At 37.5% G+C, this 19,611-nt stretch overlaps 1 protein-coding gene across 2 annotated transcripts in view; it reads left to right on the top strand.

The window, feature by feature from the left end:
• Positions 1-19,611, top strand: part of NRPC1 (nuclear RNA polymerase C1) — a 67,708-nt gene that overhangs the window by 41,256 nt on the left and 6,841 nt on the right. For both annotated transcript variants that reach the window (XM_039116935.3, XM_039116936.3), the window contains exons 15-22: positions 2,185-2,278; positions 3,078-3,312; positions 3,675-3,866; positions 4,597-4,695; positions 15,713-15,916; positions 16,004-16,279; positions 17,998-18,145; positions 19,153-19,304. In XM_039116935.3, the coding sequence (XP_038972863.2) occupies positions 2,185-2,278; positions 3,078-3,312; positions 3,675-3,866; positions 4,597-4,695; positions 15,713-15,916; positions 16,004-16,279; positions 17,998-18,145; positions 19,153-19,304 (1,400 nt within the window). The remainder of the gene's footprint in view (positions 1-2,184; positions 2,279-3,077; positions 3,313-3,674; positions 3,867-4,596; positions 4,696-15,712; positions 15,917-16,003; positions 16,280-17,997; positions 18,146-19,152; positions 19,305-19,611) is intronic.

The raw sequence follows: 19,611 nt of genomic DNA, 5'->3' as shown, positions 1-19,611 counted from the left end.
GTTATTTTGAGAATCTTATCTTGCTTATTTATTTTGTTTATCCATATATCTTTTTCCCATTTTCATCTCCAATTAAAGAAAGATCATGTGCCCCCTTTTTTTCCCTTGTAGAACTCACTTCCCTTGAAGTAGATCTGATATTGATTTCAGCGACTCTGTAGTTCATAACAAGGATTTACATACAGTAGTAGTGTATTCACATATCTTACAAAACCTCTAGGGAATTGGTACCTGGTACGGTCACCATACCATACGTCGGTACCCTGGGATGTCCTGTACTTGACACTTGGTATGAGGTTTACTTGCTGGGTTCCCGTACAGGTTCCAAAACACTGATACTTAGACCTTGGTTCATAACCTATTTGGCAGGTATTTTATCACTTACAATTTATAATATTGACTTTTGAGACAAGGCCCCTTCTGAATGCAGCTATATATGTCAGAAATATCCTGGAATTTTCTGTAATCATATGCTTTAAAATGATTAGGCATTGATATGCATCAACCTTATTTTGCTCTGAAGACTTTGGTTGATTCATACCTGAGCAAACACTATATTTGAGTGTGAAACTGCAAGAAGGTACATTTAAAATTCTTCAACTATATAATATATTTTGAATATTTTTGTTTTCATTTTTTCAATTTTTTATTTTTGATCTGTCATATTTGGATTCTTTGTAACTTCCACGGAATCCAGAGCTGAAACCACAAAAACTGTCAGAATTTCCGAAATTGAAACTCATCTGGTCCAGCTGAATTTGAGTCTGAAGCTGAGTTTTCAAACCTTGGATTATAGTCAAATATTGCATGAAGTGGTTGCCTCATGATGGACCAAGGTTCTCCAAATTTGCAGATTTGTCTCGATCTTAAGTTTTCAAGGGTGATTAGTGCATTCTATAACCTCAGTAAATGATCCTGCAGAGCTTATCATCTTTTTTATCAGGCTCTAGGGCTTCTAGTCCATAAACTAACCATAGTATTATGATTCTGACTATTTATACTAGCTTTTTAGTCTTTGTTACAATACAATACATATGAATGCCTATGCAGGATACAACATATGTCACTCAACTGTAAGCTAGGTGCATGCTTCTGATATTTGGCATGTGCAATTATATTGTAGCTTGATAATTCCCAAAATATGCACGACCTAATGAATGCAGGTTAATATTTTCTGAGTACTGTGATCTGTACGAGTATTGTTTAGTCATATATGTGGTTTATAATTTTATATGCGAATTACTTATGCTATATAGAAAAAGAACAAAGCCCATGGGTTTGTCAGTTATCTACCAAGATTGTCATTTAATTTTTGAATAGAACTTTATTGAAATGGTTCTACGAGCTTATTGGTGTAAATAGTAGAAATAACACATATAACTCGAATGCCTCCCATTCCTATCTCTCACTATCTTATCTTTCCAAGCTCTGTTGCACTGGACACATTTAAATTGTTGAGAAATATCTGTTATTTTTTGAAATCCCATTATAGCATTGTTGATAAAGTTTGACCTACAATCTATTGTTTCTAAAAGTGCCGTTGTCTTTGCTTATACACTAGTTATAGTATTTGAATTGGAATTACAATAGGTGTTAATTCTTATGCTTGTGAACAGACTTCTATCAGTGCCTAAGATATGATGTTTGTATTAATAATTTATTTTCCATTTTTGAAACTTTCAAGTCATATCCTGATAAGCAATTACATCTAATAGAGTTCTAGCTCTTTGAAATTGTTTCATGTTTGAACATATACTGTTACAAGTTGCTATCACCTAATCAAAGTGCACATATTGAGCTACAGGCCTTTGTGTGATGACTAAATATTTGCCTCCTTTGAAGTTATAACCTGTTGTAAGTTCTCAGCGATTTACATGGTGTCTTGGTGTAAAATCTTCTAGGGAGTACTGTGATAGCTTCATAGGGTTGTACTGTATACATGAGCTTTTTGATGTTCATCGGGTAATGTCTATTTGTCTTTGAAATTAATTCATAATTTCTTCCTTCTGTTGATATATATTTGTGTGTTAAAGTTTGTTTTTTCATGACTAGATGCCTTTGTCAAGTATCCTTTTTATGTTCTTAAATGATGATGTGATTTTAAATGAATTTTGATATGCCAATGGTTGGTCTGGACTGTTCAAATGGATTAAGATGTACATGCTACTATTTTTTCTACTCTAGGAAATGGCAATAAGGATGGGCTATTTTCTGTGCTCCTAAGAGACTACAATCCACATGCTGCTGCAAGTTGCATGAATCGCCTTGCAAAATTGAGGTAGCTTTTTGTTATGCTATGAGGTTCAAATTAAGCCTTTTCATATAGTCAAATATGTAAATAGTTTGTTTCAGGCACTTCAACATTGCTATAGGTTATGATTGGTATTTCCAATTTTGGTTGTCACCTGAAATTATGAAGATTATCTCCAGGGTCAGCCATGTAACTTTGTGCACGCAAGCAATTTTGTTGTTAAATAAGTGAGTTAAAGGAAAAGAAAATGGGAACAATGAGGGAAAATGTCAACTACTTTGGGCATACTCCTCTCTCTCTTTCTAAATTTCTTTATAAGCACTCATACGTGAACTTGATATGACTTGTGGGAAGTTCCAGAAGTTTGTTTACTTTGTAGACCACAAGGGCTGATTTACACATGTTTTCCTTGTATTCTAGTACTGTATAAATACTAGAAAAATAATTGTATTCTGTGCTTGACCCCTTTATTTTTGTGTTTGTGTGTGTGGAGAGACCTAGGATGGGAGAAATCCCAGCTAAAGTCCATGTGAAGGTGGGACTTCAGCGCAGGTCCTTGGTACTAACTCCCAAAGACTACCAACTGCACTAGTTGGCATTTTGATCATGGACAATTTTTATCATATGCAATAGGAACTTCTTTGTTTTTTTATTTTTGAAAATCATATAATTCTTCTAGCAGTATACTGATTTTTGTTGCGATCTTATATGCTTTCTCATATTCATGATAATTATAATATTATAATAAGTATATTTATATTTAATGTTTTTCTCAATATTGGCAGCCGTAAGCTTTTCATATAGTTATCTTTTGTTGTATTTGCAGTGCCAGGTGGATTGGGAACCATGGTTTTTCAATTGGAATCGATGATGTCCAGCCAGGAGAGAATCTCAACCAGCAGAAAAGGAAGAAAATTAATGAGGGATATAGAGAATGCCATGAACTTATATCCTCATACAGCAAAGGGCAACTTACTTTGCAGTCTGGTTGCAATGCAGCTCAAACATTGGAACTTAAGATAACTGGCGTGCTGAATCAAATTAGATCTACAGCTGGAAATGTATGGGCACTATCATTTTTGTTTTCGTCATAGCAAATTACTTCCTGTATTACTATTTTTCATTGCTAAATATCATCTGCATGCTTTTTGTTTTGCATCCCATTGTTTTTCTTAGTTAAACTGGGGTTATCAAAACATATTTGTTTTCATCATGATTTGAACTTCTATTCAGCATCATTTGGACAACATCTATCTACATATTGTCTTTTTTTTTTTGTCACCTTAAATTTAGTGCTAGAGTGCTGGTTCCAATTTGCATTAAGTTTTTAGTTTTTTGTGAGGTAAGTGGAATCCCATTGTAACTATTTCTTATTTCCAGTGGATCGCTAACCAGAGAATCTTCAATGACTTTTCTATTTCAGGTTTGTATGAATGAACTCCATTGGAGAAACAGCCCTTTAATTATGTCACAATGTGGATCTAAAGGTTCTCCAATCAATATCAGCCAGATGGTTGCATGTGTGGGCCAACAATCAGTTGGTGGGCGTCGCGCTCCCAATGGATTTATAGATCGAACTCTTCCTCACTTCCCTATAAGTTCAAAGACTCCTGCTGTAAGATTGACGATAGATTAGTAGCATTTTTACTCCCTCTATTTCTTGTTTATGCCATGTTTTATTGCAGATCTCTATATATGAGTGTTATGATTTTATATAATACCCTGCTCAGCTCAAGTCAACTCAACTAAGCTTTCATACTGAACTAATTCGGGTCTGCTTCATCAATTCTTTTCCTCCATTCTGCTTGGTTTAGGGCCATACTTTCTGAAATATTTTACATAATAAACCTACCTTAGTGACTTTCATATGAGATGATCATAGTTTGTTGCTTGGTTTTCCTTTCTTTTTGGTATAAATACCGATTTTCATCAGTCTAGTCCTATGATTCTCCTCCACCTTTCATCTGCATGTATTTTAATGGAGATCTATAATATAGCAGTCTACTATTTTTTTATGATCTTTATTTGAATCTACTGACTAGTAGAATCTGTTTATCCAACATAGGTGCGCCAATTTTCCACTGTTGTGATAAAAACTAGGCAATTGTTATCTCTTTACTGATATGTCCATAGGTCCCACTGATTGTATTTTCATCAAATCTTTATGTTTTAGCCATTGGAGATATGGGTCATATTGACCTACGCGTAACATTCATAATTTATTCAACTGACTTGCATTGTTTTCTAGAAGTGCCACATTGCATATGTTAATACGTGATTTTTTTTTTCCTAATTTTAGTTGTTAAATGGAAAGCTTAGTGATGATGATGTTATTTGTATTGCAGGCTAAAGGTTTTGTAGCTAATTCATTCTATACCGGGCTGACACCCACAGAATTCTTTTTCCATACAATGGGTGGGAGAGAAGGTCTTGTGGATACAGCGGTATGTGTCAGTCTGTAACATTTCCCTACAATTTGATTTATTAAGTTATGTTTGACACCGGGTAAAATCTCTCCCTCCCTCCCTCTCTCTCTGTTTGTCTCCATGTATGTGTTCATGTGTCTTTTGGAGGGCTGGGATTAACTTTTGTGCAGTGACATATTCCGAGTTAAAGGATAATCTTCAAATTTACCCGTGTGACTGGACATAGATGCATTTGTCGTGCAATTTTAGATCAGGAGTAGGAATTTGAGCCTGATAAAAGTGTTTTTTAGACTCTCAAATTGAGAGAAACAATTAGAAATATTGACTGTGGAGATGACACTTGGTTGCAAAGACAAACCAACAGCAATTTCTGCACCAAAAGGAGTTGAAGTTGATCAAGGTGTCAGTTCCATAGAAATGTTTACTTTGCCACTCGGAAAGTGGGGATTTAATCATAGATCTACTGTAAATTAGTTGATACTATGGTATGCTGTACCGGCCCGAATTGGGCGGTACGGAGCGTACCGTACCATACCGTACCAGTTCGATACCGGTATCCGGTATGGATGGCGTACCGATACTACCGTACCAACATTATCTAGCGTGGCACCGGTACAGAGTCCGGAATCGAGATGTTGAACCTTGGTTGATACAATGTTGTGAAGCAGTGAAGAACTGGCATTTCATGCTTTAATAACAAACTTGAAGGAGCAAAATTTCAAGATACTATAGTAAAGGCTAATGCAAGGTCTGCCGTAATGGGTTCGGTAGGCGTACTGATCGCCAACCGAACCGATACGGTTCCGGTTCGTACCGGAACCAGACGGTACGAGCCGGCCAGCTCTTCCCCGCCGGAGCCGGAAAAGAAGAGAACGAGAGAAAGCGCAGGGAAGAGAGGGAGGAGACCTGTGGCCGCCGTCAGAGAGCCGCGGAGGGGCAGGGGAACCCGCGAGGGCGCGGCGGAGGCCAAGGCAGCGGCCGCATTTCGAAACAGGGGACACGGCCGCGAGTTTTTTTTAATTTGGGGGTTTTAAGAGAAGTCAGCAAATCGGTTGGTTTAATTTGGAGCCCAGCGCCCCCCAGCAGGCTTCGCCGCCCCTCCGCGGCTGTCCGATGGCGACCACAGGTTTTCTCCCTCCCTCTCTTTCCTGCGCTTTCGCCTCTCTTCGTCTTCTTCGTCTTCGGCACAGAACCAGCCCGTACCGGTTTCCACGGCTCCGGCATACCGATAGCTGGCTGGACCGATTCGTACCGGCTCGTACGGGCCGGTTCGGCATACTATGGGCTACTGGCTTATTTGTTGGGAGAGATAACTGGATGTTTATTAGAAATAATGATGGATGATAGTAGGAAGCATATGGAACACTAAATAGTGACAAATTATCCATCATGTTGGTTTTTCTGATTAAGGCAATGTATTATCCCAATGGACCAAAATGGAATTACAAAGATTTAAGAACACATCATTAGATGGGATGAACAAACTTATACAACATATTACTAAGAATACTAAATTGTGTTGAAACAACCATTTAAGCCAAAGTTTGGTGATCATATATTGTGCTCGTACTCTTCAGTCAACTATGTTAGCACTAAAAGAAGCACATGTTACCAGACTTGTGCAGATGTGGTTGGATTAGGAAACCTAACCCATTTCAAATCCTAGCTCTATTTGATGTTGTCATATTCAAGAATATAATACATGTTCTAATAATGCTCGTTCTAAGACATGCTTGACTTAATTGTTTTGAAGCATTTCGAACTCATTATATTAGATCATGCATCTCGAATCAATTTTTAATTTGCATAATGATGTTATCAATGTGAAAGAGATGCAATGAATCAAATCAGCAATCAAGATCCGCCGAACTAGTATCGAGATATATTTTTTTAGTTTTTTAAGTTTGATTAATTGGTAATCAATTTTTTTCAACTTTTTTAATGATTTTAAGTATAATTTGATGTTTTTCTGATGTTTTTTGATATTTCTATGATTCTGATTTAACCTAAATGATATATTTTGTTGTTTTAAAGTGATACAAAATATAAAATAATTAGTGAGATATTGCATACTACAAGAAGCAGCATGAAATATCCTAAAATTAACTAGTGAGGTGAAAAATTCAAAATAATACAATCAATTACATATATTTAAAATACGTACATATTGATATTTAAAATCTCGTCGAGTGGCGATGTCTCTTGTAGATATTCGGATCATTAGTATAGTCAGGAGACACATTAGCCCACCCCTTTAATCAAGCAACATTGTGGTTTTGTTCATTCCATAAAGAATGCGCTCTGGGTTATAAGTAGTCTCGAATCTCTTGCTGAAGCTCTTGCTCTGAGGTGTTCTTTGGCTGATATTACGGCCATGAAGGGGCCCATCCGAATAAGCTAATAGCAAAATTCGACCCATAAGATGCTCCGAGTTGTGTAGAATAGTAGCTACTGAAAAATGATGCCTCATATGCACCATATTCATATCCATGTTCGTATGGGTCATAGGAATGTGGATAATAGGATCCAATATACGACTTAGAATCTGATACATCTATGAATCCTACTCCACATGCAAGATCATCTGCAGTGGCATCGTATCCTGAATGACCTTTAGGAGCCCGTCTCTTATATGCAATCATACCCTCGCAGGCTCTACCAGATCGTGCACTATAATTTCAATTTGTGTAGCATGCATAAACTGAGACTCACCATTGAATCAAAGACCACCTTGCGGCTGTCTCATGAACGGTGGTCTCATGTCCTCCATTCCCTCTCCGGCCAACAATCCATGACCACCAGATTGCTGCTCTTGGTCTCTAAATCTGAGTAAACTGGTTCCTCCATAATCTCCATGGGAGCTGCAGGTGCCTTTTTTTTTTTTTTTTGGTGTGTTGAGCAGCTGCCTGCTTATCCTTCGTATCCCTCTCTATCTTTATCCTTTGTGCCCTTCTTTACCTGCTTACTCTTCTTGCTCTGCTTGGCTATGTTGGGAGCACCATCCTAACCGGGCCGATGGGGTATCGTAGTAGCCTCGTCTAAGCATCTCTCAATCATATCTCTGAGAGGATATCTCGAAAAAAGTCATGTGATGACCGGCTCCCTAGTCCTATAGCTGTGGTTGATCAGTTGGAAGAATGTGTGATATATTGTGATCTGCCCATTGCCCTACATCGATCCTAGTCTTATTGGCTACGAAACTAGCATGTTGCGGAGGCGATCCTCGCTCATCAAGCTTCGGCTCCTGCTGCTAGCCCACAAGCCATCAAATCATATGGTTATCATCATTATCAATGAAAGCACTATGGATCGGATCTGTGTACTTAAGTTTTACTTTCTCGTGAATGCACTTTAGCCTCAATTTTAGATTGTAGTGAACATATACAAGGTCGTTGAGGTGCTTCTGTGTCAAACAATTTCTCTACTTGCTGTGGATTAGGACGAAGGTGGATTAGTTGTGCCCACAGCCACTCGAGAAGACCGTCTAGGAGAAGATCTGGATAGCTAGTCGCTTAAGATTTCTTGTGGACAAACCAAAATGAATCCACCATTCAGCTGCAAAAATATTGAATTAAATTATATATAATATAGTATCATATTGGTAACCATCTAATACCATGTAAATATTCTCCTGATGTGTAATATACCTGAATTCATACTTTTCTTATGATAGTTGCCGAGAATCCAAAGCTGTCAGTGCCCTCTAAATATTTTGGTTTGTGAAAAAGAACCATATTGTAATATGTTAATAATTGAAGATATCAGTTAATTTACACGTTACCTAACTTACCTCTTCTAGACATAGGGCCATGATTTCTGAATCAGGCTTCATCTTGTAAATCATATTATGTAGAGCGGCCAGAAGTTCGTCATCTATATCGATTCTAGGTACGATGTACTGAAACTTCGGATCCAGGCAGTATGCTGCAGATAGAGTTCGTTGTTGTCTTAGTAAAATTGTTTAAGTTCAGGAGCATTCTAATTTTCAATATTCTTACTTACCTGCTAGATGCAAGTCTCTACCCATCTGTTCTCAAGATCTCTCCCCTTGCATATCTTCTCATCAATGATAGGACCCATGTATAGTTATAAATATATTTGGTGATGGTTTGGGTTGTCTCCACTATTTGCTACACCCTATGAATCTTCGCAATGTCTAGCAACATGAGGTTGATACATGCAGCACATGGGATCAAAAAAATATGTAGCCGCTGCTTCATTAAGATATCACCGGTGGCCTTATATTATGGCCCATTATCTGTGATGATCTATACGACAATCTCCTCTCCTACCTGATCGATCACCTCTTCTATATTAATCTGAAGATGTACATGGCATCGTGCACTTGATTAGAAACATCAACCGACTTATGAAAAAAAGTTTTTGTATCACAATATGTCAAGAAATTGGTAATGTTCTGCCTGGTAGGATTGGTCCAACCATAACACATCACCGTCAGTCCATGTGTGGGCCACTTGCTCTTGTATAAGGCAATCCACTTTTTTAGTTTCTTATTATTGTCAAAAAACTCACCATAAATGTTCTTCAGTCCTGAAGGATCTACACTGCCGACAGCCTGTATGGAGAAAATTGTAGACCTATAGTACGTATTATCTGCCAAATTCGCTAGGACGTGTCTGAAGTGGAACTAGAATCCAATAGCTCGCCATATATCCTTGTCTTTTTTTTAGCATTGTGTCAACTCTTTGCTGTTTCGAATCCTTGTTGGGGAAAGCATATGGATCTAAATAATAGTTGGTGACTCCTGGTGGAATCTCTGGAGGACTTCTTTTTGTTATCAAAAGCCCTCAGCATAGATACAATATGGCCACTGCCTCTATTGATATTTGATAGTCTCTCTAACTGAGGAGATCCTTCTGAACTCTGGATCTATCCTGCTGCTTGCAAACTGGAGCCCGACTCGCAGTATGAGGGCCCAAAATTGTGCCCTATGCCTGGTCACCTCATCCTGTTGCCACTGATCATCTAAGCTCGCTTGAATGACAGCCTCATCTGTGCCTCGTCATCTAGAGCGGATATATCCTCTGACTCCCTAGAGTGATAGGAAGGTGGCTCTGGCATTCGACAATCTATCTCCTTCTTGGAAACCCTCTCTGTTGCTTTGAAATCAATGAACTGTTTCTTTATCAACTGTCAAACCTCCTGTGGGCTTTTCTAGCACAGATACGTCAAGATAACCACCAGCTAAGTGATACTTCAATCTAGTTACTTCTCTCTTGAACTCTATGTTGCACTCAAGGTTCGTTGGACCGACCGTACCGACGTACCGGTGAGCATCGGTACCGGTTAGAACAGATACCGAACAGGAGACGCGCGCGTGAACGCGACCGTGTGCGAACGTAAAAAAAAAAGCAAAAAAAATGAAAAACAATGCGTCCGCGCGTGCGCGGACGTGTTAAATGCCACAGAGGGCATTAAATGGCCCATGCGGGCTAGCAGCCCGCGGGGGCATGCTGCCGCGTGCGGGCGTGATTCCTTGGTGGGTAATCGGCTGTGGGCGCGGTCCAGCCCGCGTGGGCATGCTGCTGCGCACGGGCGCGATTCCCTGGTGGGTAATCGGCTGTGGCGCGGTTCCTGCGCGGGGAACCGCGCGCGGGCGTGCACTACGTGTCCGTGCGGGCGCTCTTCCTCGCGCGGGGGGCGTGCTGCCCCGCGCTCGGGCGCTCTTTCCTGCGTGTGGCCGCGCGGAGAAAATGTGTTTGGGTGCAAATTGGGACGGTTCGCACCGGTACAAGTACGAAACAAATCTGGGTCGGAACCGTTTTAATATGTTGTACCGTACCGGTACTTGTCGGTATCGGTTTCAATGGTGCCAACCTAAAAGTACTTTTTCATGATCCTACCTAACCAATGTTATGCTCTGGCTTCTTTTTCTTTGATGGTTCCTTTCTACAGGTTTATCAAGTACGTCGGTTTATCAATTATTTAAAAATAATAGAATTTCATTACGATGAAAATAATATTTTTACTTCAGAAAATACATCTGATTTATCTAATATATAATACTATTTTTTGATATTTTATTTATTTATTCATATATTTTTAATAATTTTTAAATTAAAAAATATGTTTAATTACCATAAATTTAAAAAAATATGTTTTTACTTCAGAAAATATTTTCGAAATATGTGATTTATACTACTAATTTTTCATAATTTATGGTATTAGTTATTTATTTAATTATTTTTAATTAAAAAATAATTTTGAAATATAAATATTTTAAAAAATTAATTTCAACTCAGATCCATGTAGAATCCACAATGCATGCTACATATATTTTTCTAAGCCCGTGGGCATGCATCAAAGGCTGCTTATTTTTAAATTTTTTATAAATTTAGGTCTAGGCTACTGTGTGCATGATCCAATGACTGTTGAACCGGGCTGAACCGCCCGAATCGGTTTGCCTGTTACATTCGGTTTCGGCCTCATACCGGCCGAAACTCATATGGAATCGGTTGGAACCGATTACTTACCAACCAAAATTGGCTAGAATCGGTCATAAGTGCCCGGTCGGTTTGCACCGAGTCAACCCGATTTCAAATATTCTAGCACTGTAGCACTTCGCCTAATGCCTTTTAAAAGCATCAGGTCACCTACTGCGAAGTTTAAAAATGGCTCCGCGGCTTCTCCTTTCCAAAATCTCCATAACAACACCGATTCAGGCTATCAGAAGGAAAATCCAAGGCTAAATAAGGTGTGCTGACTTTTTTCTACCTTATTTTCTCTATTCTTTTGAAGCTTGAAAAAATAGCTCAAAAATTACAAACAAAGGGCATGCCAAAACTTTTGATTTAGGATTGATTTTTTTATATGTTGTAAATCTATGGACGATCTACACGCTGACATAAAAAATTTTAATTTTTAGATTAATATAATTTTTATAAATTAAAAAATATTTTTGAATTAAAAAATAAAAAAATAAAAATAAAAATAAAAATTTTAAAATTAGAATGTATTTAAGGGCATGCAAGCTACTCTCCATAAAAATTTGGCATCCATTCATTCAACTTTTGATGCGATGCACATAGTGGCCTAGGCCTCAATTTGAAAAAAATTGAAAAATAAGTAGCCTGTGATGCATACCCGAGTTCTTAGAAAAATATATGTAGCATCCATTGTTAGATTTTACATGAATTTGAGCTGAAATTTATTTTTTTAAATAATAATATTTAAAAATTATTTTTAAATATGTAGCCACAACCACAGGAGAGCCCGTCACTACATAAATCCTTGTCTGAGATATCTTCTCAAAGATATGATCGAGAGATGCTTAGACGAGATCACTATGCTACTCGGTTGACTCGGTCAGGAGGGTGACATATATCCTCCTAGCATAGCCAAGCAGAGAGGGGCATAAAGAGTAAGAAGGCAGCTGCCCAGCGCGCCAAAAAAAACAAAAGGCACTTGCAGCCTCAATAGAGAGTATTGAGGAGTCAGTACACTCAGATTCAGAGATCATGAGCAGCAGCGATGACAGTTCTGGTGGTCATAGATCTGCCGGCTAGGAAGAAAGTGAAGGATAGGAGACTACTATTTATGAGACAGTCGCAGAGTCTTTTCAATTCACCGGTGAGTTCCAATTTATGCATACTACACAGGATAGAGACTACGGTGCACGATTTGGTAGAGCCTGCGAGGATACGATTGTATATAAGTGACGGGCTCTTCGAGGTCATTCAGGAGGACATGATGCAGTTGCAGATGATCCCGCACGTGAAGTAGGATCCATAGATGTATTAGGTTTCGAGTTGTATACTGAATCCTATTATCCGCTACCACAAGCAGCCTATGACCCATACGGATATGGATATGGATATGGTGCGTCTAAGGCATTTTTCGGTAACTACTATCCTACGCAGTCCGAAGCATCTTATGGGTCAAATTTTGCTGCTGGCATATTCGGATGGATTCTTCCGCAATCGTATTATCAACTAGAGGACATCTCTTAAACCCAGAACTTCAGCAAGAGAGTCGAGAGTGCTTGTAACAAAAGCGCATTCCTTATAGAATGAACGTATAAGACTACACAGCAGGTTGGTTAAAAAGGTGGGCTGATGTGCCTTCTGACTATGCTGATGATCCGAATATCTACGAAAGGCATCGCTCCTTGATCCGATTTTAGATATCGGTATGTATGTTGGACTTTAAATGTATGTAATTGATCATATTATTTTTAATTTTTATGTCACTCCTTGATTTGATAATATTTTATGTTCATTTTATGATTTATATTATTTTGAAACAATAAAATGCATGATCTAAGTTAAACCAGGCTCATAGAAACATTAAAAAAACATCAAAAAAAACATCAAGAAAATATCAAAAAAATATTAAATTAGACTTAAATGCTTTGAAAAAGTTCAAAAAGAGTGTTTACCAATTATTTTTTTTTAAACATCAAAAAGAGTGTTTATCAGTTTGGTACGGTACCGAATCATAACGGACGAGTTCTAATATTGGTTTGGCGGACCTTGTCATGATCGCATCAAAATTTGAATAAATGGATACCAAATTTAGCTGGAGAGTAGTTTGCATGCTCCTAAATACGCTTATGATTTTATATTTTTTTGATTTTTTAATCCAAAAATATATCTTTAATTTTTAAAAATTATATATAAACTAAAAATTAAAAAAAAAAATGTCAGCGTGCATATTATCCATAGATCTACAACATATCATAAAATTAAGTCAAAATCAAAAAATTTGGCATGATTTTTTCTTATTTTGCAAATTTCGAGCTATTTTTTGGAGCCTCCAAAAAGAAAAGAGAATGAGATAGAGGAGAGGAAGCGCACCTTATTTTGGGTTGGATTCTTCTTCAATCTTGCTAAATCAAGGTGATTTCTTCGTGCAATGGAGAAAGTGGGGAACAAAATGAATGTTGGCAAGGCCTGAGAAACTTCTCGAGCCTTCCCAATGGCTCTTTATAACAAGAGGGGGAGGGGGCTAGTTCGAAACCGGCCCGACTCGGTGCGAATCGGACGGTTCCCACCGATTTCGAACAGAACCGGCCGATTTACGACCGATTCCGGCCGGTTCTAGGCGGTTCCAACTGGTTTTGGACAGATCCCGAATAAAATAGGTGAACCGATTCGGTCCCCCACCGGGTTTGATTGGTACCCGGGTTCGGCCTAGTTCGGTAGACCTTGTCAGTAATTTTGCCTTTGTATATGATGTTGAACAAAAGTTACAAAATAAAGTCAACATATGATTTGACATTGACACAAGATGGCCATGCCAAGAAAGATGCGGAGTCAAATGACATTGAAGCACAAGATACCCAACAAATTTTGTTGTGCTAGTAGTAAGATCACATTTTTGGGCTATGTGCCTCCCATCATCACAGTGTTGAATGTCTAGGAGCATCATGGTGGCATTGCCATGAGTTGGACGTTGTTCATGCTATGTGGGGTGGAACTACAGATTATGTCCAAGTCATCTAAATTCATTAATGCTCACTTTAATATCATATGTATTTACCAGTATAAGTCAATTGCATTTACTATCACAAGGCTATAAGGCTAGCGATATTGTTGTCATTGACAGATAATTGGTGTAATATGACTTTGATGCATTCTGATGACTTTTCCCATTGTCCCATAGGAGTTCTTGCCCGCCCGGAAAGGAGTCATAGCCTCATACATGTTTGTGCAACTTGTTCTTTTACTTTGCTTACTACATGTCGGTTGTTATAAGCACTTCAACTGGGGTCCCATATTCTGAGGTAGTGTTGTTTTTACAATGTCGACCTGGTCAAGTATCCAATGCGAATGCCCATTTATATCTTCTAACTTTTTGTGTATTCTTTTATTACTAAATTTAGACTTGGGTGTGGTGGTAAGTACTGCTTGTCTATGAATGCCTATAGGGCAGAATGCCAATCTATGTTTTGGGGACCCCATCATCACATCCTTAAGAAACAAATTTTCAATTTAATTATCCCAGCTGACAAACACAAAGCATTAACGATCACTATGTGATCCTGTAATTTTGTTGCTGTGTTTGGATGATCACGCTTATGTTGCTGAGAATTTGGGATAAAATCTTCTTCAGAGAAAAACAGCAAAGATTGCACAGAAAATTAAGGTACATGGATTGGTTTTAAACTTTTAGTGATTACTTTCCACTGGTTACTTCGTGCAATAGCATATCTTCCAACAAGAGCGGCATCCTCATATCATAGTCACACCTTCAACCAAGCTCCTACAAATCTTTCAACACTAGGCCTCTCTTCTTTCCTTTACTGTGGCCTTTTCTGCCACAGTTGCATGCCTCCATGCAGCTCCGATCTAGTATCTAGTTTTAACCTTTTGGAAGTTATTTATAGCCGTTTTAATTCTAAGAATTTTCTAGTGACTCTCTAACTTCCTATTCTTGCTCTTTTGCATGCTTTCACCCTAATATTCTTCTTTGTGCTATGCATATTACCTTCTGATTATGAATAAGCAATGTTGCTAAAAGGTACCTAAGTACTTGTTAGAACTTATTGTTCAAAAACTTTCTATAATTTCATATTTGATGTTTATATCCTTGCTAAAGTTCTCTCACTTTTCTGGTTATATCAGATATTGTGTGCCATTGAATTTCTAGGGAAGAATAGTCATCATCTAAATGTTTTGAAGTTCAATAAATTTATGTGTTTCACACCTTGTCTGCTGTTCTGCGGATTCATTCTAAAGCTTCTCTTTTGAATGCTAAGGAAACAATTATCTGCATAAAGAATTTTCATCTGTCCACCCTTTGACATTTAATCCAGGTAACAGCAGTGAGACTGTGAGAGAATTTTGGTTTTTTCTGATCATTCTTGAGATGTTCGTTTCTATTCTGTATTGTAAATATCCTCTCTTATTCCAATTTCTGTGTTAGAAAATGCCAAACATTTCATGCTGGATGATGAACTGGTAGGGGTCCTGCCAAACCCTGGTTTCTTTAAAGGGAAAAGGAAAATAGAAAAAAAAAAAGAAAAGGTTAAAAAATCATGTTCTACACTTAATTCTGCACTTATGCAATGTAGGTGAAAACAGCAGAAACTGGATACATGTCCCGCAGATTGATGAAAGGTTTGGAAGATTTATCAATTTATTATGATCAGACAGTGCGAACTGCTAATGGATCTATAGTTCAGTTTGTTTATGGTGATGATGGCATGGATCCAGCAAAGATGGAAGGAAAAGATGGGATTCCCTTAAATTTGGATCAGTTGTTCATGAAAGTCATGGTCTGATTTTTTTCTTTTACCTTGGTTTATGGATATGCTGTGAAAAGAAGTAACCTGTTGATACGAGCTTTCTTTTCCATTTTGCAGGCTACCTGTCCCCTTAGAGAACAAGACACTTTATCTCCAGCAGAAATCTTACATACTTTGGATGACAGGCTCTCAAAATATGATACGACTCCTGAGGGTGGTTGCTCAGCAGCCTTCAAGAAAATGTTGTCAGATTTTCTGCATAAACACGCTGCTGCGTTCAGTAATATAAGAAGGGCGCTTCAGCTTGATGAAAATCATGTTCAGAAGAAAGATTCTAGTGTTCTTGAAAGTGTTGCTGCAAATATATCTGGAATTTCTGCTAAACAACTACAGGTTTGTGTGATATTCCTCTTTTGCATTACTATTTTCCATTTGAAAATGTGCAGAAGGTCAGGCATTTGGAGTAGATGAGGTACAACATCTGGATGAAAGATGGGAACAGAAGCTAGGTTAATTTGGTTAACTATCTTATTTATCTTCATCTTGATAAAGAAGATTCTTAATGGTTGGAATTCAGTGACACTGCTTTATAAATATTGGTCTACAAAATTATCCCCATTATCTTTTTGTGAGACATAATAATGTTATGCCCAAGCACCGCACTGCATGCTCATACCGAACAGGACCTGTGTGCTGCTAAAAATTGTTGTTTCTTGCTAAATGCAAAGTAGTGCCACTACCAAAAAAATATGTAACTAGCATGTTGTTATTATGTAATTTTATCTCTTTTTTTTAATTGCTGAGTTGTAGCCTTTTTTTGATTATTTTTGTTGAAACTTGAAAATGTATATGCCTTCAATTCGTGAATCTTTTGACTAATCTATAATCCTAGACCATAATAAATATGTGTTAATTGTTTCTAAACAAGTCATGGGCATGTGTATTGCACTTTCTGATGTACATTAACAGTGCATGCTGCTAATATCGATTAACGTTATATTAGAAAATAGAAAGGAAAAAACCTTGTTTCTTGTCAAATCTGTGGGTGTTACAAACACACTGCTATGGGATTTCTGTAGAATGAGTGGACCATGTTAGATACTATGGATCTAGGTAAGGTTGGAGCATGCTTTCTGTTTGACCAGCATCGGAGAAAACAATCTATCCAACCAGCATTTGATATTTGGTAAGGAGTATATTAAGAGTTATAAAATCATGTCATTTGGGGGATATGAGCTGATGGAGAATAGGTTTTTTAAGTAGTTTTGGTTTGTAGAGTTCTAAACCAAGGAATTCAGAACCATCCCAAATTGTTCGGTTCGGGGCTACCGAGCCATGCTGGCGGCGAACCGGGATGGTTCCGGCATTCAAAACGAGAAACCGGTAGGAGGGTGAGAGGCAATACGAGTCCGGCACAGAACGACATGAGGATGCACCAAACCATTCTGTCGGCCGACTGGTATGGGCTCTGGTACGAGCACAGCGAATCTTGTTCCAAACCCTCCTAATATTTCATTGAAATACATTTCCCTTCTTTTATTAAAATTAGTTGGCAAGAGTTTCTGAGTAGGGCAGATGTAGAACTTTTAATGGAGAAAAGATTTGATGGTCAATGCCCCAACTTTTAGGGAAATATTTTCGATATGGACATTAAAAATATGAGTTCATACAGGAAAAACTTTCGGAACATCACTTGTGTATAGCAGTGGATTGGAGTTAGAAAAGAAAATTCAAAAGGGCTTCTTAACGAAGTCCTAAATCTTGTCTAATGGTGATACAAATTTTAAGAAAGTATGGAGTTGTTTGAACTGGTAGTGTCATAAAGAGTAAGCGAAAGTTTGACTTATATTTGTTGTGTTGGTAGTACTTTCTAAAAAATTTCATCCAATTGTTTTGTGTTATTGACTTGTTAAAATTGCATCTTAAGTCTCAGATCACAATTGCACATTGCCTTTTAAAAGAAGAAATGTAATCCATAGGTCTTTAGTTTGTATTAATACTTTAGAATAAAAGATATCCTTTATTTTTTGCTTTTCGTCTGTAGAAAACAAGGCATTTGTCTCGGATATTTCTTGAGTAGTTTTATCTAAATAACAAATTTCCTGTTTTAGGTTTTCCTGGAGACATGTATATTCCGTTATCATTCGAAAAAAATCGAAGCAGGAGCAGCAATTGGAGCAATTGGAGCTCAAAGTATAGGAGAACCAGGGACTCAGATGACACTGAAAACATTTCACTTTGCTGGAGTTGCTAGCATGAGTATCCTTTGGACATATTCATTATTAAACTGAAGTAGCCTTTAATTTCTTTCATGTAGTCTGTAAATGAAAATTCCACCTTCGAATTTCTTTTATTTTATCTATACCAATTTCTCACGCACTTCTTTTTTTCCTTTTATGCTGTTTCCTGTTCTCAAACACTTTTGTCTATTTTGAGGAACTAGGCAATTCATTATTTTTTTCAGTGTGCCAAAATTATGAGACCAACTTCTATAATAAGTTAACAAATCTATCATCTTCATTTCATGCATATTGATAGTTTCCTTGTTATTGCACCAATTTTATTTGCATGAGTCAAAATTTGTATACTTTTGATTTAAGATCTATTTGTAACACATCTTTTTGTCCCAAATTAGGTAAAAAAGAAGAATGGCAAAATGCATGATGTTGATGTATACAATAATGATGTTCACTGTGCTGAAGATCTTTGATTTTCTTCTTTTCCAACTCTTGCTCTTTTGACATTTCTTGGGCTTTCATGTAGGAAGATATTATCATCTAATATTTTAAGGTGACAATAAAAAAACAATCCAGAAAAACATGAAGTTGCCATTTTCTACCGCTGTATATATATATGCTATGTTTGAGGAGGAACGCAAGTTAGTAAAGCTGCTATCAATCATGTATATCTTCCTAGTTTGAGATATTTACTAGTATGAAGTTTCTTTACCTTTTAGTGTTGTTATTTCTGACTTTGTTTCTAACCAAGTCATAGTGCTATTAAAAGCTATCACAATTAATATCCAAATCCAGCGAGAAATGCTTGAACAACTTCCATCTCCTTCAAATATTTCTTCAACCATTTACAGAAATACTCCCATCATCTGCTTCCTGTTGCACAGTATGTGATATCCCTGTATAAATAAGGGATATATGTGTCTGATATTCTTCAAGCTTTTTCTACATATTCAACTTACACAAAGATTGGATATTTTGCTTATACTGAATTCTATATATAGTGCAAGTGATCTCTTGACTGAGCATTAGATGTCACTCTTGGGGTTCCTCGCATCAAGGAAATAATAAATGCTGCGAAAAACATAAGTACGCCAATTATCACTGCCACACTTGTCTCTGACCGTGATGTTATATCTGCACGTATGGTGAAAAGCAGTCTTGAGAAAACTGTTTTGGGTGAGGTATGTTTCTTGCTAACGATAAGAAGTCACACATCCTTTATGTAATACTGCCTTGGAGGTCTGTTAGTAGTTCTTACTGAAGTGCTAATTGTAATGGAATGAGACTTTTCCTTTTCCCTCTGCTATTCTGTGAAAAGCATCTGGAGTCTGGACTGTTGAAATTGAAAAATCTGGAAATCAGTAACAGATTAGCTCAAACATGCCTTGTGAGTTATTACCATCATCTCTTTATATGCTAATGTTGTAATTTGACAGTGGCCATCCCTTAATCTATGCACGATGCAAGCTAGCTTAATGGCAAAGTAAG

This window comes from Phoenix dactylifera, chromosome 8 (assembly GCF_051530095.1).
Source record: "Phoenix dactylifera cultivar Ajwa chromosome 8, Ajwa_hap1_PhDact_Kaust_v1.1, whole genome shotgun sequence".
NCBI lineage: Eukaryota > Viridiplantae > Streptophyta > Magnoliopsida > Arecales > Arecaceae > Phoenix > Phoenix dactylifera.
This window is presented reverse-complemented; position numbering and strand designations above follow the sequence as displayed.